We start from the raw sequence: 25636 nt of genomic DNA on the forward strand, positions 1-25636 counted from the left end.
TTTGGACAACACTCTCAGGTACTTGGGGGGAGTCTTGGGCTGTCCTGTGCAGGGCCAGGAGTTGGACTTGATGCTCCTGATGTGTCACTTCCAACTCAGCATCTTCTCTGATTCTAGTATTCTCTGATTGTGCTGAGAAAATCTCAGTCCTCTTAGTAGAGCCCATTTCATGACTAAAATACTGTGATGAGGTCCTGCACAAGCCTGCAGTTTTCCAGGGAGAAAAGACTGCATGCCTTCAATCTTTCTCTTGGGTGTTCGGTTTTGGAGGATTTTTTCTCTAGGGAAATTTTGTTCCCCTTTGGTGCCTGGGAGATAATGAATGGACAGTGATCAAAAGACTAAAGACGTGACCAAGTGCCTTGGCAGACCATCAGAACTGTTCTGGGGGTCCGAGGGGGGAAAGGCTTGGGCGATGGGTGGGTGGGGAAACGAAGAGGTGTGCAGGAGGCAGAAGCTGATTGCAGTGCGAGTTCTCTGCCAGCTCAAAGCCATGACCATTGCGCTGGAGATTCCATACCAAGTACCATTCCTGAGGTCAAAGGGAACATGTTTCTCTCTCAGATCATGAACACTCCAGGGAAAAGGCCTGCTGCTCTGACCTGGCTATGCCAACAGGAGGGTCCCCCAAGCACAGAATGACACACGTGTGCTCCAACACACCTGCATGGAACACTGTCAAGATCTCTATGATCACACACAGTCTGCGAAGAGTCAAGAACAGACAGAAAAGTTATGCATTTCACGAAACACATCTGAGGAGATACAGGGGACACGTGTGGCAGAAAATGACTCAGGTATCCTGGAGGAGGATCAGGCCCCAGACCACACCTGGTTTTCCCAGAGAACCCTTAGAGATTGTACAGAAAGACAATGAGACAAATGAGGCCAACACAATTTTTCTCTGAGCACTGTTAGAGTAGCAACAGGGTCCAACCCTCCCAGCAGATGCAGACCTGTGTGCAACAGGGAGTGACCATCATGGAGAGATGGCAAAAGCAAGAGAAAATGATGTGTCATGACCCCTTCCCATGGCAGCCCTTGGGCGTGTGGGCAAGAAGTACGAGAATGATGCCCCTTTCCAGACAACTTGGACAAAAAGAAACCCACAGGAATGACACAGGTCAACACATTTGTCCACAGAAGATGCTGCCACACAATGTTCTGAACATTCTAAATACACTCAGCATTGGTTTTACTCAGGAACTCCACTAATGTCTAATCTCAGCGTTTACAGAAATGACCGTTCATGTAGGAAAGCATGCAGAATTAGGCAGGAAATGAAAAGGCAGAAGTGCAGGAAACCAGGACACAGCCCCTGCCATTAGTCGGGATAGTGCACTTTGTGGCATGAGCTGGTCACAAAATTATGACTCTCACATAGGTACAACTTAGCCGGAGGCAGGGCCGGAGTGCTATAAAAGGCAGCCCAAGTCTCTGCTCCCTCATTCACTTCTCACCTCCTTCTCTCAGGAATCAGGTGAGTGGGAAGCTCCTGCTGCTGCTTCACGCCCAGCTCTTTCCCTGCTGCAGGTCTCAGCTGAGAGGGGCTGTCATAGCACAGGGCTGGGGGCTGCTTCTGCTGGGAGAGGCAAGGGGAGAGAAGGTGTTGTGCAGACAGAGAGAGGCTGGCACTTGGCTGAGGTGGCTCCTGGCCTTGGAGCTGGGCAGTGCAATGGGGGCCGGGAGGTGCCTTGGCTGCAGGGGGTTTGGGTGCAGTGCTGCTTCCTGAGGTGTCCTCACCTTCGGCTTGTCCCTGCCCTCTGTGCCAGGTGCACCTGTGACCCCGAGCCATGTCCTGCTGCAAGCCCTGTGACCCTTGCTGCCAGCCCTGCGGCCCCTGCCCGCTGGCCAGCAGCTGCAATGAGTGCTGTGTCAGGCAGTGCCAGAGCTCCCACGTCGTCATTGAGCCGCCTGCTGTGCTGGTGACCCTGCCTGGCCCCGTCCTCAGCTCCTTCCCACAGAACACTGCCGTGGGATCCTCCACCTCTGCTGCTGTTGGCAACATCCTCAGCTGTGGAGGAGTGCCCATCACCTCTGGCAGCTTTGACATCTCCTGCATCACCAACTGCTATGGTGGCAGCAGATGCCGGCCCTGCTAAATCTGCTGGCAACATCCTCAGGCAACAATCTCCAAGACCTCACAACAAGGCTGTGTCCAGGAGATAGAGCTTTGGGATATTCTATTTAGAGCTTGGGACCATCACTTCCTTCTCCTACCTGCCTCTCCCTTTCTGTCCCTCTCTCGCCAGGCCAGTTTAGTGTGGACTTGTGGCCCTTCCTTTCTCTGCAGGGCATTCCAAAGAACACCAGATGGGAGCTCCATCCTAGTGGCTGCTCCTGGTGCTCTCTGTCAGCCATCTCCTTTACTTCTTTCAACTCAATAAAATTGTGCTGCATTCAAGCCTCTGCCTCTGAGTCATCTGTTGTTCTGTGGCAACTCCTCCAGGAGTCTGCTCAGGAAAAAGATGCAGAAAACAATGGGTGGGGTTCACTGCAGAGGATTTGACTTTGTGCCCTTCTCCCTTGGAGCTGATGAAGAGCATGCCTGGCTACTTGGCAGACAAAGGATTGGGGATGGGAAACCACAACACCTGCAGACAGCCCACAGCCTCATCTCTTCCTACCCTGCCTTCATTTCCTGGCCTAGGCTCTGCGGCCATCACACCTGGCAACAAGCAGATGAGATCCAAAGCTCACACAGTCCCTCAGCACTTGGCAGGGCCCAGCTGCTGCCCAGACACACAGGGCTGAGGTCAGTCCCAAGGCAGGAGTGGTAACGCACTGCATCTGTGCACTGGAGTCTCCATCCCTGTCAAGCCAACACCTCCAAAAGGAGCAAATATTCTGTTCCAGGTGTCCATCTTCCCTGTGCAAATGACCTGGGGTTTCATTGCTAATGCAAATATTTAGGAATCTTTTCTGCTCTGCTTGGATTTTTATGCTCAGCCCTTGGCATCCAGTCGCAGGCAATGCTCCAGATATCATTCCCTGGGTATCCATGTCCTCTTGGGTGCAGAAAATGAATGGTTGAAGACATTGCAAACCTCCAAATACCAGCTCAGGTTCACAGCATTCTGTGATCCATGTGAGCTTCCACACATGCTCATCCTGCCTAGATCTGTGGGCAGAGACACCAGCTTTGTCCATCTCACAGGGTGCTGGCACACCTTGCTCTGTCCCAAAACCAAGGCTTCACCTGCTCCTAGTGGGACCTGGTGCCCAAGCACGGCTCTCAGTGTCCAGAACCAAACCATCTCCAGTTCCACTTCACTTTCTGTGTGTGACCTTCAAGTGGAACCCATCCACATCGCTCCTTCTGGGACCCACCATATGAGAAAGAGTATAAGCTACCAGAGAGTGGCCAAAGGAGGCCACGAGGATGGGGAATGGTCTGGGGAGGAGGCCCATGTGAGGAGTGGCTGAGGTCACTAGGCTCATTCAGCCAGGAGAAGGTGAGACTGAGGTCAGACCTCACTGTGATCTTTGACATCCTCCTGACGGGCAGGACAGGGGCAAGAACCAAACTCTTCAGTCTCATGACCAGTGACGAGACATGAGCAAATGGCTGGAGCTGAGTTGAGGAAGGTGTACGTTAGGTATCATGAAAATGTTCCTCACCCAGACGGTATTTGGTGGTTGAGCACTGGAACAGGCTCCCCAGGGAAGTGGCCTCTGCACCAGACTTTACAGAGCTGTAAAAGTGTTTGGACAACACTCTCAGGTACTTGGGGGGAGTCTTGGGCTGTCCTGTGCAGGGCCAGGAGTTGGACTTGATGCTCCTGATGTGTCACTTCCAACTCAGCATCTTCTCTGATTCTAGTACTCTCTGATTGTGCTGAGAAAATCTCAGTCCTCTTAGTAGAACACATTTCAAGACTAAAATACGGTGATGAGGTCCTGCAAAAGCCTGCAGTTTTCCAGGGAGAAAAGACTGCATGCCTTCAAACTTTCTCTTGGGCGTTCGGTTTTGGAGGATTTTTTCTCTAGGGAAATTTTGTTCCCATTTGGTGCCTGGGAGATAATGAATGGACAGTGATCAAAAGACTAAAGATGTGACCAAGTGCCTTGGCAGACCATCAGAACTGTTCTGGGGGTCCGAGGGGGGAAAGGCTTGGGCGTTGGGTGGGTGGGGAAACGAAGCGGTGTGCAGGAGGCAGAAGCTGATTGCAGTGCGAGTTCTCTGCCAGCTCAAAGCCATGACCATTGCGCTGGAGATTCCATACCAAGTACCATTCCTGAGGTCAAAGGGAACATGTTTCTCTCTCAGATCATGAACACTCCAGAAAAAGCTCTGCTGCTCTGACCTGGGCATGCCAACAGGAGGGTCCCCCAAGCACAGAATGACACACGTGTGCTCCAACACACCTGCATGGAACACTGTCAAGATCTCTATAATCACACACAGTCTGCGAAGAGTCAAGAACAGACAGAAAAGTTATGCATTTCTGGAAACACATCTGAAGGAGATACAGGGGACACGTGTGGCAGAAAATGACTCAGGTATCCTGGAAGAGGATCAGGCCCCAGACCACTCCTGGTTTTCCCAGAGAACCCTTAGAGATTGTACAGAAAGACAATGAGACAAATGAGGCCAACACAATTTTTCTCTGAGCACTGTTAGAGTAGCAACAGGGTCCAACCCTCCCAGCAGATGCAGACCTGTGTGCAACAGGGAGTGACCATCATGGAGAGATGGCAAAAGCAAGAGAAAATGATGTGTCATGACCCCTTCCCATGGCAGCCCTTGGGCGTGTGGGCAAGAAGTACGAGAATGATGCCCCTTTCCAGACAACTTGGACAAAAAGAAACCCACAGGAATGACACAGGTCAACACATTTGTCCACAGAAGATGCTGCCACACAATGTTCTGAGCAATCTAAATACACTCAGCATTGGTTTTACTCAGGAACTCCACTAATGTCTAATCTCAGCGTTTACAGAAATGACCATTCATGTAGGAAAGCATGCAGAATTAGGCAGGAAATGAAAAGGCAGAAGTGCAGGAAACCAGGACACAGCCCCTGCCATTAGTCGGGATAGTGCACTTTGTGGCATGAGCTGGTCACAAAATTATGACTCTCACATAGGTACCACTTAGTCTGAGGCAGGGCCGGAGTGCTATAAAAGGCAGCCCAAGTCTCTGCTCCCTCATTCACTTCTCACCTCCTTCTCTCAGGAATCAGGTGAGTGGGAAGCTCCTGCTGCTGCTTCACGCCCAGCTCTTTCCCTGCTGCAGGTCTCAGCTGAGAGGGGCTGTCCTAGCACAGGCCTGGGAGCTGCTTCTGCTGGGAGAGGCAAGGGGAGAGCAGGTGTTGTGCAGACAGAGAGAGGCTGGCACTTGGCTGAGGTGGCTCCTGGCCTTGGAGCTGGGCAGTGCAATGGGGGCCAGGAGGTGCCTTGGCTGCAGGGGGTTTGGGTGCAGTGCTGCTTCCTGATGTGTCCTCACCTTCTGCTTGTCCCTGCCCTCTGTGCCAGGTGCACCTGTGACCCCGAGCCATGTCCTGCTGCAAGCCCTGTGACCCTTGCTGCCAGCCCTGCGGCCCCTGCCCACTGGCCAGCAGCTGCAATGAGTGCTGTGTCAGGCAGTGCCAGAGCTCCCACGTCGTCATTGAGCCGCCTGCTGTGCTGGTGACCCTGCCCGGCCCCATCCTCAGCTCCTCCCCACAGAACACTGCCGTGGGATCCTCCACCTCTGCTGCTGTTGGCAACATCCTCAGCTGTGGAGGAGTGCCCATCACCTCCGGGAGCTTTGACATCTCCTGCATCACCAACTGCTATGGTGGCAGCAGATGCCGGCCCTGCTAAATCTGCTGGCAACATCCTCAGGCAACAATCTCCAAGACCTCACAACAAGGCTGTGTCCAGGAGATAGAGCTTTGGGATATTGTATTTACAGCTTGGGACCATCGCTTCCTTCTTCTACCTGCCTCTCCCTTTCTGTCCCTCTCTCGCCAGGACAGTCTAGTGTGGGCTTGTGGCCCTCCTGTCCTCTGCAGGGCATTCTAAAGAACACCAGATGGGAGCTCCAACTTAGTGGCTGCTCCTGGTGCTCTCTGTCAGCCATCTCTTTTACTTCTTTAAACTCAATAAAATTGTGCTGCATTCAAGCCTCTGCCTCTGAGTCATCTGTTGCTCTGTGGCAACTCCTCCAGGAGTCTGCTCAGGAAAAAGATGCAGAAAACAATGGGTGGGGTTCACTGCAGAGGATTTGACTTTCTGTCCTTTTTCCTGGAGCTGATGAAGAACATCCCTGGCTATTTGGCAGACAAAGGAGTGAGGATGGGAAACAACAACACCTGGGGAAAGCCCACAGCCTCATCTCTTCCTACCCTGCCTTCATTTCCTGGCCTAGGCTCTGCGGCCATCACACCTGGCAACAAGCAGATGAGATCCAAAGCTCACACAGTCCCTCAGCACTTGGCAGGGCCCAGCTGCTGCCCAGACACACAGGGCTGAGGGCAGTCCCAAGGTAGGAGTGGTAACACACTGCATCTGTGCACTGGAGTCTCCATCCCTGTCAAGCCAACACCTCCAAAAGGAGCAAATATTCTGTTCCAGGTGTCCACATCTTCCCTGTGCAAATGACCTGGGGTTTCATTGCTAATGCAAATATTTAGGAATCTTTTCTGCTCTGCTTGAATTTTTATGCTCAGCCCTTGGCATCCAGTCGCAGGCAATGCTCCAGATATAATTCCCTGGGTATCCATGTTCACCTCGGTGCAGAAAATGAACACCTGAAGGCAGTGCTGGGCTCCAAATACCAGCTCAGGTTCACAGCATTCTGTGATCCATGTGACCTTCCACACATGCTCCTCCTGCCTAAATCTCTGGGCAGAGACACCAGCTTTGTCCATCTCACAGGGTGCTGGCACACCTTGCTCTGTCCCAAAACCAAGGCTTCACCTGCTCCTGGTGGGACCTGGTGCCCAAGCACAGCTCTCAGTGTCCAGAACCAAACCATCTGCAGTTCCACTTCACTTTCTGTGTGTGCCCCACATGGGGAACACCTCCACATGGCTCCTTCTGGGACCCACCATATGAGAAAGAGTATAAGCTACCAGAGAGTGGCCAAAGGAGACCACGAGGATAGGGAATGGTCCTGGGGGGACCCATGTGAGGAGTGGCTGAGGTCACTAGGCTCATTCAGCCAGGAGAAGGTGAGACTGAGGTCAGACCTCACTGTGATCTTTGACATCCTCCTGATGGGCAGGACAGGGGCAAGAACCAAACTCTTCAGTCTCATGACCAGTGATAAGCCTTGAGGAAATGGCTGGAGCTGAATTGAGGGAGGTTTCGGTTGGATATCAGCCAAAGGTTCTTCACCCAGCGAGTATTTGGTGGTTGAGCACTGGAACAGGCTCCCCAGGGAAGTGGGCTCAGTAGTCAACCTGACAGAGCTCAAGAAGTGTTTGGACAACACTCTCAGGTACTTGGGGGGAGACTTGGGAAGCCCAGTGCAGGGCCAGGAGTTGGACTTGATGCTCCTGAAGAGTCGCTTCCAACTCAGCATCTCCTCTGATTCTAGGATTCTGTGATGGTGCTGAGAAAGTCTCAGTCCTCTTGGTATGTTGCAGCCATGAGGCCTAACAGGCCTCTCTGGCGGTCAGTCGCCTGAAGGCAAAGAAATGCCTGGTCATGGTGACTAGGACAAATAACCACTCTCCCGCTCTCGGACCCTCCCTTATCTCCCTGTAAGACAATCTGTCATTTCTACCCCGACTCAGACCATTGGACCATTTCTCAAAACCTCGGCACCCTATAAAAACCCCTCTTTTCCCCAACTCAGCAGAAGAGCTGTCCCTGAAACCCTTCACTTAGGATGCCAATAAAGATTCATCTTTGGAACCCATTAAAGCGATTCTCCTTTCTCTCCTTGCGTCTGCCAAGGCGCTTAGCAAGCTTATGAGCTGAAAGTCACTGCTAAGAGCTGACCACTGCAAAGAGTTGAATATCACTGATAACAAAGCTTGCTAAGTACGGCCTGTACTTGGGAGCTTTGCCTGTGTCTACTCGGGCAGGAGGTACTTAAGTATACTTCCTATCCAGGAACACCTGAGGCAGCTGAGATCACACTGCCAAGAGAAGCTACCAAGAGAAAACAAAACTGGTAGAGCCCATTTCATGACTAAAATACTGTGATGAGGCCCTGCACAAGCCTGCAGTTCTCCAGGGAGAAAAGACTGCATGCCTTCAATCTTTCTCTTAGGAGTTAGGTTTTGGGGCATTTTTTCTCTGGGGAACTCAGTTCCTATTTGGTGCCAGGGAGATAATGAATGGACAGTGATCAAGAGACTAAAGACGTGACCAAGTGCCTTGGCAGACCATCAGAACTGTTCTGGGGGTCCGAGGGGGGAAAGGGTTGGGGGGGATGGGAGAAGAAATGTAGCAGTGTGCAGGAGGCAGAAGCTGATTGCAGTGCAAGCTCTCTGCCAGCTCAAAGCCATGACCATTGTGCTGGAGATTCCATACCAAGTGCCATTCCTGAGGTCAAAGGGAACATGTTTCTCTCTCAGATCATGAACACTCCAGAAAAAAGCTCTGCTGCTCTGACCTGGGCATGACCACAGGAGGGTCCCCCAAGCACAGAATGACACACGTATGTTCCAACACACCTGCGTGGAATACTGTCAAGATCTCTATAATCACACAGAGTCAGCAAAGAGACAAGGACAGAAAAGATGTGCATTTCTGGAAACACATCTGAGGAGATACAGGGGACACGTGTGGCAGAAAATGACTCAGGTATCCTGGAAGAGGATCAGGCCCCAGACCTGGTTTTCCCTCCTGGTTTTCCCAGAGAACCCCCAGAGATTGCACAGAAAGACAATGAGACAAATGAGGCCAACGCAATTTTTCTCTGAGCACTGTTAGAGTAGCAACAGGGTCCAACCCTCCCAGCAGATGCAGACCTGTGTGCAACAGGGAGTGACCATCACGGAGAGATGGCAAAAGCAAGAGAAAATGATGTGTCATGACCCCTTCCCATGGCAGCCCTTGGGCGTGTGGGCAAGAAGTACAAGACTGATGCCCATTTCTGGACAACTTGGACAAAAAGAAACCCACAGGAATGACACAGGTCAACACATTTGTCCACAGAAGATGCTGCCACACAATGTTCTGAGCATTCTAAATACACTCAGCATTGGTTTTACTCAGGAACTGCACTAATGTCTAATCTCAGCGTTTACAGAAATGACCGTTCATGTAGGAAAGCATGCAGAATTAGGCAGGAAATGAAAAGGCAGAAGTTCAGGAAACCAGGACACAGCCCCTGCCATTAGCTGGGATGGTGCATTTTGTGGCATGAGCTGGTCACAAAATTATGACTTCCACAAAGTTGCCTCAGGGCCTGAGGCAGGGCCGGAGTGCTATAAAAGGCAGCCCAAGTCTCTGCTCCCTCATCCACTTCTCTCACCTCCTCCTCCCAGGAATCAGGTGAGTGGGAAGCCTCTTCTCCTTCTGCTGCTGCTTCAAACCCAGCTCTTTTCTGACTGCAGGTCTCAGCTGAGAGGGGCTGTCATAGCACAGGTCTGGGAGCTGCTTCTGCTGGGAGAGGGCAGGGGAGAGAAGGTCTTGTGCAGTCAGAGAGAGGCTGGCACTTGGCTGAGGTGGCTCCTGGCCTTGGAGCTGGGCAGTGCAGTGTGGGCCAGGAGGTGCCTTGGCTGCAGGGGGTGTGGGTGCAGTGCTGCTTCCTGATGTGTCCTCACTTTCTGCTTGTCCCTGCCCTCTGTGCCAGGTGCACCTGTGACCCCGAGCCATGTCCTGCTGCAAGCCCTGTGACCCTTGCTGCCAGCCCTGCGGCCCCTGCCCACTGGCCAGCAGCTGCAATGAGTGCTGTGTCAGGCAGTGCCAGAGCTCCCACGTCGTCATTGAGCCGCCTGCTGTGCTGGTGACCCTGCCCGGCCCCATCCTCAGCTCCTCCCCACAGAACACTGCCGTGGGATCCTCCACCTCTGCTGCTGTTGGCAACATCCTCAGCTGTGGAGGAGTGCCCATCACCTCTGGCAGCTTTGACATCTCCTGCATCACCAACTGCTATGGTGGCAGCAGATGCCGGCCCTGCTAAATCTGCTGGCAACATCCTCAGGCAACAATCTCCAAGACCTCACAACAAGGCTGTGTCCAGGAGATAGAGCTTTGGGATATTGTATTTACAGCTTGGGACCATCGCTTCCTTCTTCTACCTGCCTCTCCCTTTCTGTCCCTCTCTCGCCAGGACAGTCTAGTGTGGGCTTGTGGCCCTTCCTTCCTCTGCAGGGCATTCCAAAGAACACCAGATGGGAGCCCCATCCTAGTTGCTGCTCCTGGTGCTCTCTGACAGCCATCTCCATTTCTTCTTTAAACTCAATAAAACTGTGCTGCATTCAAGCCTCGGCTTCTGAGTCATCTGTTGTTCTGTGGCAACTCCTCCAGGAGTCTGCTCAGGAAAAAGTTGCAGAAAACAATGGGTGTGGCCTCTGCAGAGGATTTGACTTTGTGCCCTTCTCCCTTGGAGCTGATGAAGAGCATCCCTGGCTACTTGGCAGACAAAGGATTGGGGATGGGAAACAACAACACCTGCAGACAGCCCACAGCCTCATCTCTTACTACCCTGCCTTCATTTCCTGGCCTAGGCTCTGTGGCCAGCACACCTGGCAACAAGCAGATGAGATCCAAAGCTCACACAGTCCCTCAGCACTTGGCAGGGCCCAGCTGCTGCCCAGACACACAGGGCTGAGGGCAGTCCCAAGGTAGGAGTGGTAACACACTGCATCTGTGCACTGGAGTCTCCATCCCTGTCAAGCCAACACCTCCAAAAGGAGCAAATATTCTGTTCCAGGTGTCCATCTTCCCTGTGCAAATGACCTGGGGTTTCACTGCTAATGCAACTATTTAGGAATCTTTTCCGCTCTGCTTGAATTTTTATGCTCAGCCCTTTGCATCCAGTCGCAGGCAATGCTCCGGATATCATTCCCTGGGTATCCATGTTCACCTGGGTGCAGAAAATGAACACCTGAAGGCAGTGCTGGGCTCCAAATACCAGCTCAGGTTCACAGCATTCTGTGATCCATGTGACCTTCCACACATGCTCCTCCTGCCTAGATCTCTGGGCAGAGACAGCAGCTTTGTCCATCTCACAGGCTGCTGGCACACCTTGCTCTGTCCCAAAACCAAGGCTTCACCTGCTCCTAGTGGGACCTGGTGACCAAGCACGGCTCTCAGTGTCCAGAACCAAACCATCTGCAGTTCCACTTCACTTTCTGTGTGTGACCCTCATGGGGATCACCTCCACATGGCTCCTTCTGGGACCCACCATATGAGAAAGAGTATAAGCTACCAGAGAGTGGCCAAAGGAGACCACGAGGATGGGGAATGGTCCTGGGGGACCAATACGAGGAGTGGCTGAGGTCACTAGGCTCATTCAGCCAGGAGAAGGTGAGACTGAGGTCAGACCTCACTGTGATCTTTGACATCCTCCTGACGGGCAGGACAGGGGCAAGAACCAAACTCTTCAGTCTCATGACCAGTGATAAGCCTTGAGGAAATGGCTGGAGCTGAGTTGAGGGAGGTTTCGGTTGGATATCAGCCAAAGGTTCTTCACCCAGCAGGTATTTGGTGGTTGAGCACTGGAACAGGCTCCCCAGGGAAGTGGGCTCAGCACTCAACCTGACAGAGCTCAAGAAGTGTTTGGACAACACTCTCAGGTACTTGGGGGGAGTCTTGGGCTGTCCAGTACAGGGCCAGGAGTTGGACTTGATGCTCCTGAAGAGTCACTGCCAACTCAGTATATTCTCTGATTCTAGGATTCTGTGATGGTGCTGAGAAAGTCTCAGTCCTCTTGGTATGTTGCAGCCATGAGGCCTAACAGGCCTCTCTGGCGGTCAGTCGCCTGAAGGCAAAGAAAGGCCTGGTCATGGTGCCTAGGACAAATAACCACTCTCCCGCTCTTGGACTCTCCCTTATCTCCCTGTAAGACAATCTGTCATTTCTACCCCGACTCAGACCATTGGACCATTTCTCAAAACCTCAGTACCGTACATAAACCCCACTTTTGCCCAGCTCAGCAAAGAGCTGTCCCTGAAACCCTTCACTTAGCATGCCAATAAAGATTCATCTGTGGAACCTCATCCAGCTCTTCTCCTCTCTCTCCCTGTGTTAGCCATGGCGCATAGCAAGCTTATGAGCTGAAAATCACTGCTAAGAGCTGACCACTGCAAAGAGCTGAATATCACTGATAACTAAGCTTGCTAAGTCCTGCCTGTGCCTGGAAACTTTGCCTGAGCCTACTTGGGCAGGAGGTACTTAAGTGTACTCCCTATCCAGGAACACCTGAGGCAGCTGAGATCACACTGCCAAGAGAAGCTACCAAGAGAAAACAAAATTGGTAGAACCAATTTCATGACTGAAATACTGTGATGAGGTTCTGCACAAGCCTGCAGTTTTCCAGGGAGAAAAGACTGCATGCCTTCAATCTTTCTCTTGGGCGTTCGGTTTTGGAGGATTTTTTCTCTAGGGAAATTTTGTTCCCCTTTGGTGCCTGGGAGATAATGGATGGACAGTGTTCAAAAGACTAAAGACGTGACCAAGTGCCTTGGCAGACCATTAGAACTGTTCTGGGGGTCCGAGGGGGGAAAGGGTTGGGGGGGATGTGAGAAGAAATGTAGCAGTGTGCAGGAGGCAAAAGCTGATTTCAGTGCGAGCTCTCTGCCAGCTCAAAGCCATGACCATTGTGCTGGAGATTCCATACCAAGTGCCATTCCTGAGGTCAAAGGGAACATGTTTCTCTCTCAGATCATGAACACTCCAGAAAAAAGCCCTGCTGCTCTGACCTGGGCATGCCCACCGGATGGTCACCCAAGCACAGAATGACACACGTGTGCTCCAACACACCTGCATGGAACACTGTCAAGATCTCTATGATCACACACAGTCTGCGAAGAGTCAAGAACAGACAGAAAAGTTATGCATTTCTGGAAACACATCTGAGGAGATACAGGGGACACATGTGGCAGAAAATGACTCAGGTATCCTGGAAGAGGATCAGGCCCCAGACCAGACCTGGTTTTCCCAGAGAACCCCCTGACACTGCACAGAAAGACAATGAGACAAATGAGGCCAACACAATTTTTCTCTGAGCACTGAGTAGCAACAGGGTCCAACCCTCCCAGCAGATGCAGACCTGTGTGCAACAGGTAGTGACCATCATGGAGAGATGGCAAAAGCAAGAGAAAATGAGGTGTCAGGACCCCTTCCCATGGCAGCCCTTGGGCGTGTGGGCAAGAAGTACGAGACCGATGCGCATTTCCGGACAACTTGGACAAAAAGAAACCCACAGGAATGACACAGGTCAACACATTTGTCCACAGAAGATGCTGCCACACAATGTTCTGAGCATTCTAAATACACTCAGCATTGGTTTTACTCAGGAACTGCACTAATGTCTAATCTCAGCGTTTACAGAAATGACCGTTCATGTAGGAAAGCATGCAGAATTAGGCAGGAAATGAAAAGGCAGAAGTGCAGGAAACCAGGACACAGCCCCTGCCATTAGTCGGGATAGTGCACTTTGTGGCATGAGCTGGTCACAAAATTATGACTCTCACATAGGTACCACTTAGTCTGAGGCAGGGCAGGAGTGCTATAAAAGGCAGCCCAAGTCTCTGCTCCCTCATTCACTTCTCACCTCCTTCTCTCAGGAATCAGGTGAGTGGCAAGCCTCTTCTCCTGCTGCTGCTTCACGTCCAGCTCTTTCCCTGCTGCAGGTCTCAGCTGAGAGGGGCTGTCCTAGCACAGGCCTGGGAGCTGCTTCTGCTGGGAGAGGCAAGGGGAGAGCAGGTGTGGCGCAGACAGAGAGAGGCTGGCACTTGGCTGAGGTGGCTCCTGGCCTTGGAGCTGGGCAGTGCAGTGTGGGCCAGGAGGTGCCTTGGCTGCAGGGGATTTGGGTTCAGCACTGCTTCCTGATGTGTCCTCACCTTCTGCTTGTCCCTGCCCTCTGTGCCAGGTGCACCTGTGACCCCGAGCCATGTCCTGCTGCAAGCCCTGTGACCCTTGCTGCCAGCCCTGCGGCCCCTGCCCGCTGGCCAGCAGCTGCAATGAGTGCTGTGTCAGGCAGTGCCAGAGCTCCCACGTCGTCATTGAGCCGCCTGCTGTGCTGGTGACCCTGCCCGGCCCCGTCCTCAGCTCCTTCCCACAGAACACTGCCGTGGGATCCTCCACCTCTGCTGCTGTTGGCAACATCCTCAGCTGTGGAGGAGTGCCCATCACCTCTGGCAGCTTTGACATCTCCTGCATCACCAACTGCTATGGTGGCAGCAGATGCCGGCCCTGCTAAATCTGCTGGCAACATCCTCGGGCAACAGTCTCCAAGACCTCACAACAAGGCTGTGTCCAGGAGATAGAGCTTTGGGATATTGTATTTAGAGCTTTGGACCATTGTTTCTTTCTTCTACCTGCCTCTCCCTTTCTGTCCCTCTCTCGCCAGGCCAGTCTAGTGTGGACCTGTGGCCCTCCTGTCCTCTGCAGGGCATTCTAAAGAACACCAAATGGGAGCCCCATCCTAGTTGCTGCTCCTGGTGCTCTCTGTCAGCCATCTCCTTTACTTCTTTCAACTTAATAAAACTGTGCTGCATTCAAGCTTCGGCCTCTGAGTCATCAGTTGTTCTGTGGCAATTCCTCCAGCAGTCTGCTCAGGAAAAAGATGCAGAAATCAATGGGTGGGGCTCGCTGCAGAGGATTTGACTTTGTGCCCTTCTCCATTGGGGCTGATGAAGAACATCCCTGGCTACTAAGAAACCAAAGGCCTTGACTGGAGCCTTTCGCTCCTAAGGAGAGGGGTTGGGATACAACACCTGGGGAAAGCCCACAGCCTCATCTCTTCCTACCCTGCCTTCATTTCCTGGCCTAGGCTCTGTGGCCAGCACACCTGGCAACAAGCAGATGAGATCCAAAGCTCACACAGCCCCTCAGCACTTGGCAGGGCCCAGCTGCTGCCCAGACACACAGGGCTGAGGTCAGTCCCAAGGCAGGAGTGGTAACACACTCCATCTGCGCACTGGAGTCTCCACCCCTGTAGACCCAACACCTCCAAAAGGATCAAAACTTCTGTTCCAGGTGTCCATCTTCCCTGTGCGAATGACTTGGGGTTTCACTGCTAATGCGACTATTTAGGAATCTTTTCAGTCCTGCTTGAAAAATTTATGTTTAGCCCTTGGTATCCAGTCCCAGGATTTGCTCCAAATATCATTCCCTGGGTATCCATGTCCTCTTGGGTGCAGAAAATGAATGGTTGAAGACATTGCAAACCTCCAAATACCAGCTCAGGTTCACAGCATTCTGTGATTGCTGTGAGCTTCCACACATGTTCCTCCTGCCTAGATCTCTGGGCAGAGACACCAGCTTTGTCCATCTCACAGGCTGCTGACACACCTTGCTCTGTCCCAAAACCAAGGCTTCACCTGCTCCTGGTGAGACCTGGTGCCCAAGCACAGGTCTCAGTGTCCAGAACCAAACCATCTGCAGTTCCACTTCACTTTCTGTGTGTGACCCTCATGGGGAACACCTCCACATGGATCCTTCTGGGACCCACCATATGAAAAAGAGTATAAGCTACCAGAGAGTGGCCAAAGGAGGCCACGAGGATGGGGAAGGGTCTGGGGGGGCCCATACGAGAAGATGCTGAGGTCACTAGGCCCATTCAGGCAGGAGAAGATGAGACTGAGGTCAGACCTCACTATGATCTTTGGTATAATCCTGAGCAGCAGGACAGGGGCAAGAACTAAACTCTTCAGTCTCATGATCAGTGACGAGACATGAGGAAATGGCTGGAGCTGAGTTGAGGGAGGTTTCGGTTGGATATCAGCCAAAGGTTTTTCACCCAGCGGGTATTTGGTGGCTGAGCACTGGAACAGGCTCCCCAGGGAAGTGGGCTCAGCACTAAACCTGACAGAGCTCAAGAAGTGTTTGGACAACACTCTCAGGTACTTGGGGGGAGACTTGGGAAGCCCAGTACAGGGCCAGGAGTTGGACTTGATGCTCCTGAAGAGTCACTTCCAACTCAGCATCTCCTCTGATTCTAGGATTCTGTGATGGTGCTGAGAAAGTCTCAGTCCTCTTGGTATGTTGCAGCCATGAGGCCTAACAGGCCTCTCTGGCGGTCAGTCGCCTGAAGGCAAAGAAATGCCTGGTCATGGTGACTAGGACAAATAACGCCTCTCCCGCACTCAGACCCTCCCTTATCTCCCTGTAAGACAATCTGTCACTTTTTACCCCGACTCAGACCATTGGACCATTTCTCAAAACCTCAGTACCGTACATAAACCCCACTTTTGCCCAGCTCAGCAAAGAGCTGTCCCTGAAACCCTCCACTTATCATGCCAATAAAGATTCATCTGTGGATCCTCATACAGTGCTTTTCCTTTCTCTCCCTGTGTTAGCCATGGCGCATAGCAAGCTTATGAGCTGAAAGTCACTGCTAAGAGCTGACCACTGCAAAGAGCTGAATATCACTGATAACAAAGCTTGCTAAGTACTGCCTGTGCCTGGGAGCTTTGCCTGTGTCTACTCGGGCAGGAGGTACTTAAGTGTACTCCCTATCCAGGAACACCTGAGGCAGCCCAGATCACACTGAAGCTACCAAGAGAAAACAAAACTGGTAGAGCCCATTTCATGACTAAAATACTGTGATGAGGTCCTGCACAAGCCTGCAGTTCTCCAGGGAGAAAAGACTGCATGCCTTCAATCTTTCCCTTAGGATTTAGGTTTTGGGGCATTTTTTCTCTGGGGAACTCAGTTCCTATTTGGTGCCAGGGAGATAATGAATGGACAGTGATCAAGAGACTAAAGACATGACCAAGTGCCTTGGCAGACCATCAGAACTGTTCTGGGGGTCCGAGGGGGGAAAGGGTTGGGGGGGATGGGAGAAGAAATGTAGCAGTGTGCAGGAGGCAGAAGCTGATTGCAGTGCGAGTTCTCTGCCAGCTCAAAGCCATGACCATTGTGCTGGAGATTCCATACCAAGTGCCATTCCTGAGGTCAAAGGGAACATGTTTCTCTCTCAGATCATGAACACTCCAGGGAAAAGGCCTCCTGCTTTGATCCAGGCATGCCCACAGGAGGGTCACCCAAGCACAGAATGACACACGTGTGCTCCAACACACCTGCGTGGAATACTGTCAAGATCTCTATGCTCACACAGAGTCAGCAAAGAGACAAGAACAGATAGAAAAGATGTGCAGTTCTGGGAACTCAGATGAGGAGATACAGGGGACCCGTGTGGCAGAAAATGACTCAGGTATCCTGGAGAATGATCAGGCCCCAGACCATTCCTGGTTTTCCCAGAGGACCCCCAGAGACTGCACAGAAAGACAATGAGACAAATGAGGCCAACACAATTTTTCTCTGAGCACTGAGTAGCAACAGGGTCCAACCCGCCCAGCAGATGCAGACCTGTGTGCAACAGGGAGTGACCATCATGGAGAGATGGCAAAAGCAAGAGAAAATGATGTGTCATGTCCCCTCCCATAGCAGCCCTTGGGCGTGTGGGCAAGAAGCACGAGACTGATGCCCATTTCCGGACAACTTGGACAAAAAGAAACCAACAGGAATTACAGAGGTGAACACATTCTCCACAGCAGATGCTGCCACAGAATGTTCTGAACATTCTAAATACTCTCAGCATTGGTTTTATTCAGGAAATCCTTGAACATCTCATCCCAGCATTTAACAAACCGTTCATGTAGGAAAGCATGCAGAATTAGGCAGGAAATGAAAAGGCAGAAGTTCAGGAAACCAGGACACAGCCCCAGCCATTAGTCGGGATGGTGCACTTTGTGGCATGAGCTGGTCACAAAATTATGACTGGCACAAAAATGCCTCTGGTCCTGAGGCAGGGCCGGAGTGCTATAAAAGGCAGCCCAAGTCTCTGCTCCCTCATTCACTTCTCTCACCTCCTTCTCTCAGGAATCAGGTGAGTAGAAAGCCTCTTCTCCTCCTTGTGTTCCTTCTGCTTCAAGACAACCCATTCCTGGCTGGAAGTCTTAGTCGAATGGGGCTGTTGTAGCACAGGGCTGGGAGGTGCTTCTGCTGGGAGAGGCAAGGGGAGAGCAGGTGTTGTGCAGACAGAGAGAGGCTGGCACTTGGCTGAGGTGGCTCCTGGCCTTGGAAATGGGCAGTGCAATGTGGGCCAGGAGGTGCCTTGGCTGCAGGGGGTTTGGGTGCAGTGCTGCTTCCTGATGTGTCCTCACCTTCTGCTTGTCCCTGCCCTCTGTGCCAGGTGCACCTGTGACCCCGAGCCATGTCCTGCTGCAAGCCCTGTGACCCTTGCTGCCAGCCCTGCGGCCCCTGCCCGCTGGCCAGCAGCTGCAATGAGTGCTGTGTCAGGCAGTGCCAGAGCTCCCACGTCGTCATTGAGCCACCTGCTGTGCTGGTGACCCTGCCCGGCCCCGTGCTCAGCTCCTTCCCACAGAACACCGCCGTGGGATCCTCCACCTCTGCTGCTGTTGGCAACATCCTCAGCTGTGGAGGAGTGCCCATCACCTCTGGCAGCTTTGACATCTCCTGCATCACCAACTGCTATGGTGGCAGCAGATGCCGGCCCTGCTAAATCTGCTGGCAACATCCTCGGGCAACAGTCTCCAAGACCTCACAACAAGGCTCTGGCCAGGAGATAGAGCTTTGGGATATTGTATTTAGAGCTTTGGACCATCGTTTCTTTCTTCTACCTGCCTCTCCCTTTCTGTCCCTCTCTCGCCAGGCCAGTCTAGTGTGGACTTGTGGCCCTTCCTTCCTCTGCAGGGCATTCCAAAGAAAACCAGATGGGAGCCCCATCCTAGTTGCTGCTCCTGGTGCTCTCTGTCAGCCATCTCCTTTTCTTCTTTCAACTTAATAAAACTGTGCTGCATTCAAGCCTCTGCCTCTGAGTCATCAGTTGTTCTGTGGCAATTCCTCCAGCAGTCTGCTCAGGAAAAAGATGCAGAAAGCAATGGGTGGGGCTCGCTGCAGAGGATTTGACTTTGTGCCCTTCTCCATTGGGGCTGATGAAGAACATCCCTGGCTACTTGGCAGACAAAGGATTGGGGATGGGATACAACACCTGGGGAAAGCCCACAGCCTCATCTCTTCCTACCCTGCCTTCATTTCCTGGCCTAGGCTCTGTGGCCAGCACACCTGGCAACAAGCAGATGAGATCCAAAGCTCACACAGTCCCTCAGCACTTGGCAGGGCCCAGCTGCTGCCCAGACACACAGGGCTGAGGGCAGTCCCATGGCAGGAGTGGTAACACACTCCATCTGCGCACTGGAGTCTCCACCCCTGTAGACCCAACACCTCCAAAAGGATCAAAACTTCTGTTCCAGGTGTCCATCTTCCCTGTGCAAATGACTTGGGGTTTCACTGCTAATGCGACTATTTAGGAATCTTTTCAGTCCTGCTTGAAAAATTTATGTTTAGCCCTTGGTATCCAGTCCCAGGAATTGCTCCAAATATCATTCCCTGGGTATCCATGTCCTCTTGGGTGCAGAAAATGAATGGTTGAAGAAATTGCAAACCTCCAAATACCAGCTCAGGTTCACAGCATTCTGTGATTGCTGTGAGCTTCCACACATGTTCCTCCTGCCTAGATCTCTGGGCAGAGACACCAGCTTTGTCCATCTCACAGGCTGCTGGCACACCTTGCTCTGTCCCAAAACCAAGGCTTCACCTGCTCCTAGTGAGACCTGGTGCCCAAGCACAGGTCTCAGTGTCCAGAACCAAACCATCTGCAGTTCCACTTCACTTTCTGTGTGTGACCCTCATGGGGAACACCTCCACATGGATCCTTCTGGGACCCACCATATGAAAAAGAGTATAAGCTACCAGAGAGTGGCCAAAGGAGGCCACGAGGATGGGGAAGGGTCTGGGGGGGCCCATACGAGGAGATGCTGAGGTCACTAGGCCCATTCAGGCAGGAGAAGATGAGACTGAGGTCAGACCTCACTATGATCTTTGACATCCTCCTGACGGGCAGGACAGGGGCAAGAACCAAACTCTTCCCTCTCATGACCAGTGATAAACCTTGAAGAAATGGCTGGAGCTGAGTTGAGGGAGGTTTCGGTTGGATATCAGCCAAAGGTTCTTCACCCAGCGGGTATTTGGTGGCTGAGCACTGGAACAGGCTCCCCAGGGAAGTGGGCTCAGCACTAAACCTGACAGAGCTCAAGAAGTGTTTGGACAACACTCTCAGGTACTTGGGGGGAGTCTTGGGCTGTCCTGTGCAGGGCCAGGAGTTGGACTTGATGCTCCTGATGTGTCACTTCCCACTCAGCATCTCCTCTGATTCTAGGATTCTGTGATTGTGCTGAGAAAATCTCAGTCCTCTTAGTAGAACACATTTCATGACTAAAATACTGTGATGAGGTCCTGCACAAGCCTACAGTTCTCCAGGGAGAAAAGACTGCATGCCTTCAATCTTTCTCTTGAGGGTAAGGTTTTGGAGGATTTTTTCTCTAGGGAAATTTTGTTCCCCTTTGGTGCCTGGGAGATAATGGATGGACAGTGATCAAAAGACTAAAGACGTGACCAAGTGCCTTGGCAGACCATCAGAACTGTTCTGGGGGTCCGAGGGGGGAAAGGGTTGGGCATTGGGTGGGTGGGGAAACGAAACGGTGTGCAGGAGGCAGAAGCTGATTGCAGTGCGAGCTCTCTGCCAGCTCAAAGCCATGACCATTGCGCTGGAGATTCCATACCAAGTGCCATTCCTGAGGTCAAAGGGAACATGTTTCTCTCTCAGATCATGAACACTCCAGAAAAAAGCCCTGCTGCTCTGACCTGGGCATGCCCACCGGATGGTCACCCAAGCACAGAATGACACACGTGTGCTCCAACACACCTGCATGGAACACTGTCAAGATCTCTATGATCACACACAGTCTGCGAAGAGTCAAGAACAGACAGAAAAGTTATGCATTTCTGGAAACACATCTGAGGAGATACAGGGGACACGTGTGGCAGAAAATGACTCAGGTATCCTGGAAGAGGATCAGGCCCCAGACCAGACCTGGTTTTCCCAGAGAACCCCCTGACATTGCACAGAAAGACAATGACACAAATGAGGCCAACACAATTTTTCTCTGAGCACTGTTAGAGTAGCAACAGGGTCCAACCCTCCCAGCAGATGCAGACCTGTGTGCAACAGGTAGTGACCATCATGGAGAGATGGCAAAAGCAAGAGAAAATGATGTGTCATGACCCCTTCCCATGGCAGCCCTTGGGCATGTGGGCAAGAAGTACGAGACTGATGCCCATTTCCGGACAACTTGGACAAAAAGAAACCCACAGGAATGACACAGGTCAACACATTTGTCCACAGAAGATGCTGCCACACAATGTTCTGAGCATTCTAAATACACTCAGCATTGGTTTTACTCAGGAACTGCACTAATGTCTAATCTCAGCGTTTACAGAAATGACCGTTCATGTAGGAAAGCATGCAGAATTAGGCAGGAAATGAAAAGGCAGAAGTGCAGGAAACCAGGACACAGCCCCTGCCATTAGTCGGGATAGTGCACTTTGTGGCATGAGCTGGTCACAAAATTATGACTCTCACATAGGTACCACTTAGTCTGAGGCAGGGCCGGAGTGCTATAAAAGGCAGCCCAAGTCTCTGCTCCCTCATTCACTTCTCACCTCCTTCTCTCAGGAATCAGGTGAGTGGCAAGCCTCTTCTCCTGCTGCTGCTTCACGTCCAGCTCTTTCCCTGCTGCAGGTCTCAGCTGAGAGGGGCTGTCCTAGCACAGGCCTGGGAGCTGCTTCTGCTGGGAGAGGCAAGGGGAGAGCAGGTGTTGCGCAGACAGAGAGAGGCTGGCACTTGGCTGAGGTGGCTCCTGGCCTTGGAGCTGGGCAGTGCAGTGTGGGCCAGGAGGTGCCTTGGCTGCAGGGGATTTGGGTTCAGCACTGCTTCCTGATGTGTCCTCACCTTCTGCTTGTCCCTGCCCTCTGTGCCAGGTGCACCTGTGACCCCGAGCCATGTCCTGCTGCAAGCCCTGTGACCCTTGCTGCCAGCCCTGCGGCCCCTGCCCGCTGGCCAGCAGCTGCAATGAGTGCTGTGTCAGGCAGTGCCAGAGCTCCCACGTCGTCATTGAGCCGCCTGCTGTGCTGGTGACCCTGCCCGGCCCCGTCCTCAGCTCCTTCCCACAGAACACCGCCGTGGGATCCTCCACCTCTGCTGCTGTTGGCAACATCCTCAGCTGTGGAGGAGTGCCCATCACCTCTGGCAGCTTTGACATCTCCTGCATCACCAACTGCTATGGTGGCAGCAGATGCCGGCCCTGCTAAATCTGCTGGCAACATCCTCGGGCAACAGTCTCCAAGACCTCACAACAAGGCTCTGGCCAGGAGATAGAGCTTTGGGATATTCTATTTACAGCTTGGGACCATCACTTCTTTCTTCTACCTGCCTCTCCCTTTCTGTCCCTCTCTCGCCAGGCCAGTCTAGTGTGGACCTGTGGCCCTCCTGTCCTCTGCAGGGCATTCTAAAGAACACCAGATGGGAGCCCCATCCTAGTTGCTGCTCCTGGTGCTCTCTGTCAGCCATCTCCTTTTCTTCTTTCAACTTAATAAAACTGTGCTGCATTCAAGCTTCGGCCTCTGAGTCATCAGTTGTTCTGTGGCAATTTCTCCAGCAGTCTGCTCAGGAAAAAGATGCAGAAAGCAATGGGTGGGGCTCGCTGCAGAGGATTTGACTTTGTGCCCTTCTCCATTGGGGCTGATGAAGAACATCCCTGGCTACTAAGAAACCAAAGGCCTTGACTGGAGCCTTTCGCTCCTAAGGAGAGGGGTTGGGATACAACACCTGGGGAAAGCCCACAGCCTCATCTCTTCCTACCCTGCCTTCATTTCCTGGCCTAGGCTCTGTGGCCAGCACACCTGGCAACAAGCAGATGAGATCCAAAGCTCACACAGTCCCTCAGCACTTGGCAGGGCCCAGCTGCTGCCCAGACACACAGGGCTGAGGGCAGTCCCAAGGCAGGAGTGGTAACACACTGCATCTGTGCACTGGAGTCTCCATCCCTGTCAAGCCAACACCTCCAAAGGATCAAAACTTCTGTTCCAGGTGTCCATCTTCCCTGTGCCAATGACTTGGGGTTTCACTGCAAATGCGACTATTTAGGAATCTTTTCAGTTCTGCTTGAAAATTTATGTTTAGCCCTTGGTATCCAGTCCCAGGAATTGCTCCAAATATCATTCCCTGGGTATCCATGTCCTCTTGGGTGCAGAAAATGAATGGTTGAAGACATTGCAAACCTCCAAATACCAGCTCAGGTTCACAGCATTCTGTGATTGCTGTGACCTTCCACACATGTTCCTCCTGCCTAGATCTCTGCGCAGAGACACCAGCTTTGTCCATCTCACAGGGTGCTGGCACACCTTGCTCTGTCCCAAAACCAAGGCTTCACCTGCTCCTAGTGAGACCTGGTGCCCAAGCACAGGTCTCAGTGTCCAGAACCAAACCATCTGCAGTTCCACTTCACTTTCTGTGTGTGACCCTCATGGGGAACACCTCCACATGGATCCTTCTGGGACCCACCATATGAAAAAGAGTATAAGCTACCAGAGAGTGGCCAAAGGAGGCCACGAGGATGGGGAAGGGTCTGGGGGGGCCCATACGAGGAGATGCTGAGGTCACTAGGCCCATTCAGGCAGGAGAAGGTGAGACTGAGGTCAGACCTCACTATGATCTTTGACATCCTCCTGACGGGCAGGACAGGGGCAGGAACCAAACTCTTCCCTCTCATGACCAGTGATAAACCTTGAAGAAATGGCTGGAGCTGAGTTGAGGGAGGTTTCGGTTGGATATCAGCCAAAGGTTCTTCACCCAGAGGGTATTTGGTGGCTGAGCACTGGAACAGGCTCCCCAGGGAAGTGGGCTCAGCACTAAACCTGACAGAGCTCAAGAAGTGTTTGGACAACACTCTCAGGTACTTGGGGGGAGTCTTGGGCTGTCCTGTGCAGGGCCAGGAGTTGGACTTGATGCTCCTGATGTGTCACTTCCCACTCAGCATCTCCTCTGATTCTAGGATTCTGTGATTGTGCTGAGAAAATCTCAGTCCTCTTAGTAGAACACATTTCATGACTAAAATACGGTGATGAGGTCCTGCACAAGCCTACAGTTCTCCAGGGAGAAAAGACTGCATGCCTTCAATCTTTCTCTTGAGGGTAAGGTTTTGGAGGATTTTTTCTCTAGGGAAATTTTGTTCCCCTTTGGTGCCTGGGAGATAATGGATGGACAGTGATCAAAAGACTAAAGACGTGACCAAGTGCCTTGGCAGACCATCAGAACTGTTCTGGGGGTCCGAGGGGGGGAAGGGTTGGGCATTGGGTGGGTGGGGAAACGAAACGGTGTGCAGGAGGCAGAAGCTGATTGCAGTGCGAGCTCTCTGCCAGCTCAAAGCCATGACCATTGCGCTGGAGATTCCATACCAAGTGCCATTCCTGAGGTCAAAGGGAACATGTTTCTCTCTCAGATCATGAACACTCCAGAAAAAAGCCCTGCTGCTCTGACCTGGGCATGCCCACCGGATGGTCACCCAAGCACAGAATGACACACGTGTGCTCCAACACACCTGCATGGAACACTGTCAAGATCTCTATGATCACACACAGTCTGCGAAGAGTCAAGAACAGACAGAAAAGTTATGCATTTCTGGAAACACATCTGAGGAGATACAGGGGACACGTGTGGCAGAAAATGACTCAGGTATCCTGGAAGAGGATCAGGCCCCAGACCAGACCTGGTTTTCCCAGAGAACCCCCTGACATTGCACAGAAAGACAATGACACAAATGAGGCCAACACAATTTTTCTCTGAGCACTGTTAGAGTAGCAACAGGGTCCAACCCTCCCAGCAGATGCAGACCTGTGTGCAACAGGTAGTGACCATCATGGAGAGATGGCAAAAGCAAGAGAAAATGATGTGTCATGACCCCTTCCCATGGCAGCCCTTGGGCATGTGGGCAAGAAGCACGAGACTGATGCCCATTTCCGGACAACTTGGACAAAAAGAAACCCACAGGAATGACACAGGTCAACACATTTGTCCACAGAAGATGCTGCCACACAATGTTCTGAGCATTCTAAATACACTCAGCATTGGTTTTACTCAGGAACTGCACTAATGTCTAATCTCAGCGTTTACAGAAATGACCGTTCATGTAGGAAAGCATGCAGAATTAGGCAGGAAATGAAAAGGCAGAAGTGCAGGAAACCAGGACACAGCCCCTGCCATTAGTCGGGATAGTGCACTTTGTGGCATGAGCTGGTCACAAAATTATGACTCTCACATAGGTACCACTTAGTCTGAGGCAGGGCAGGAGTGCTATAAAAGGCAGCCCAAGTCTCTGCTCCCTCATTCACTTCTCACCTCCTTCTCTCAGGAATCAGGTGAGTGGCAAGCCTCTTCTCCTGCTGCTGCTTCACGTCCAGCTCTTTCCCTGCTGCAGGTCTCAGCTGAGAGGGGCTGTCCTAGCACAGGCCTGGGAGCTGCTTCTGCTGGGAGAGGCAAGGGGAGAGCAGGTGTTGCGCAGACAGAGAGAGGCTGGCACTTGGCTGAGGTGGCTCCTGGCCTTGGAGCTGGGCAGTGCAGTGTGGGCCAGGAGGTGCCTTGGCTGCAGGGGATTTGGGT

General features: G+C 52.3%; 4 protein-coding genes and 2 pseudogenes across 4 annotated transcripts; all 6 read left to right on the forward strand.

The window, feature by feature from the left end:
• Positions 1–1793: 1793 nt before the first annotated feature.
• Positions 1794–2102, forward strand: LOC134546494 (feather keratin Cos2-2-like). The gene has a single exon (XM_063389298.1). The coding sequence runs from the start codon at positions 1794–1796 to the stop codon at positions 2100–2102; it is 309 nt and encodes a 102-aa protein (XP_063245368.1).
• Positions 2103–5479: 3377 nt separating this feature from the next.
• On the forward strand, positions 5480–5808 carry LOC134546506 (feather keratin Cos2-2-like). The gene has a single exon (XM_063389308.1). The coding sequence runs from the start codon at positions 5500–5502 to the stop codon at positions 5806–5808; it is 309 nt and encodes a 102-aa protein (XP_063245378.1). The 5' UTR covers positions 5480–5499.
• A 3498-nt stretch (positions 5809–9306) lies between these two features.
• Positions 9307–10069, forward strand: LOC134546508 (feather keratin Cos2-2-like; annotated as a pseudogene).
• A 3936-nt stretch (positions 10070–14005) lies between these two features.
• Positions 14006–14314, forward strand: LOC134546495 (feather keratin Cos2-2-like). Its single transcript, XM_063389299.1, has one exon. The coding sequence runs from the start codon at positions 14006–14008 to the stop codon at positions 14312–14314; it is 309 nt and encodes a 102-aa protein (XP_063245369.1).
• A 3501-nt stretch (positions 14315–17815) lies between these two features.
• LOC134546498 (feather keratin Cos2-2-like) lies at positions 17816–18583 on the forward strand (annotated as a pseudogene).
• A 3398-nt stretch (positions 18584–21981) lies between these two features.
• On the forward strand, positions 21982–22290 carry LOC134546501 (feather keratin Cos2-2-like). Its single transcript, XM_063389304.1, has one exon. It carries the CDS (start codon positions 21982–21984, stop codon positions 22288–22290), a length of 309 nt encoding a protein of 102 aa, XP_063245374.1.
• Positions 22291–25636: the final 3346 nt, after the last annotated feature.

The sequence above is a fragment of the Prinia subflava genome, unplaced genomic scaffold, assembly GCF_021018805.1.
Source record: "Prinia subflava isolate CZ2003 ecotype Zambia unplaced genomic scaffold, Cam_Psub_1.2 scaffold_98_NEW, whole genome shotgun sequence".
Taxonomy (NCBI): domain Eukaryota; kingdom Metazoa; phylum Chordata; class Aves; order Passeriformes; family Cisticolidae; genus Prinia; species Prinia subflava.

Bases quoted from the DNA above. Each gene is read 5' to 3' on its own strand.
- LOC134546494 (XM_063389298.1), top strand. From the start codon at position 1,794: ATGTCCTGCTGCAAGCCCTGTGACCCTTGCTGCCAGCCCTGCGGCCCC.
- LOC134546506 (XM_063389308.1), top strand. From the start codon at position 5,500: ATGTCCTGCTGCAAGCCCTGTGACCCTTGCTGCCAGCCCTGCGGCCCC.
- LOC134546501 (XM_063389304.1), top strand. From the start codon at position 21,982: ATGTCCTGCTGCAAGCCCTGTGACCCTTGCTGCCAGCCCTGCGGCCCC.
- LOC134546495 (XM_063389299.1), top strand. From the start codon at position 14,006: ATGTCCTGCTGCAAGCCCTGTGACCCTTGCTGCCAGCCCTGCGGCCCC.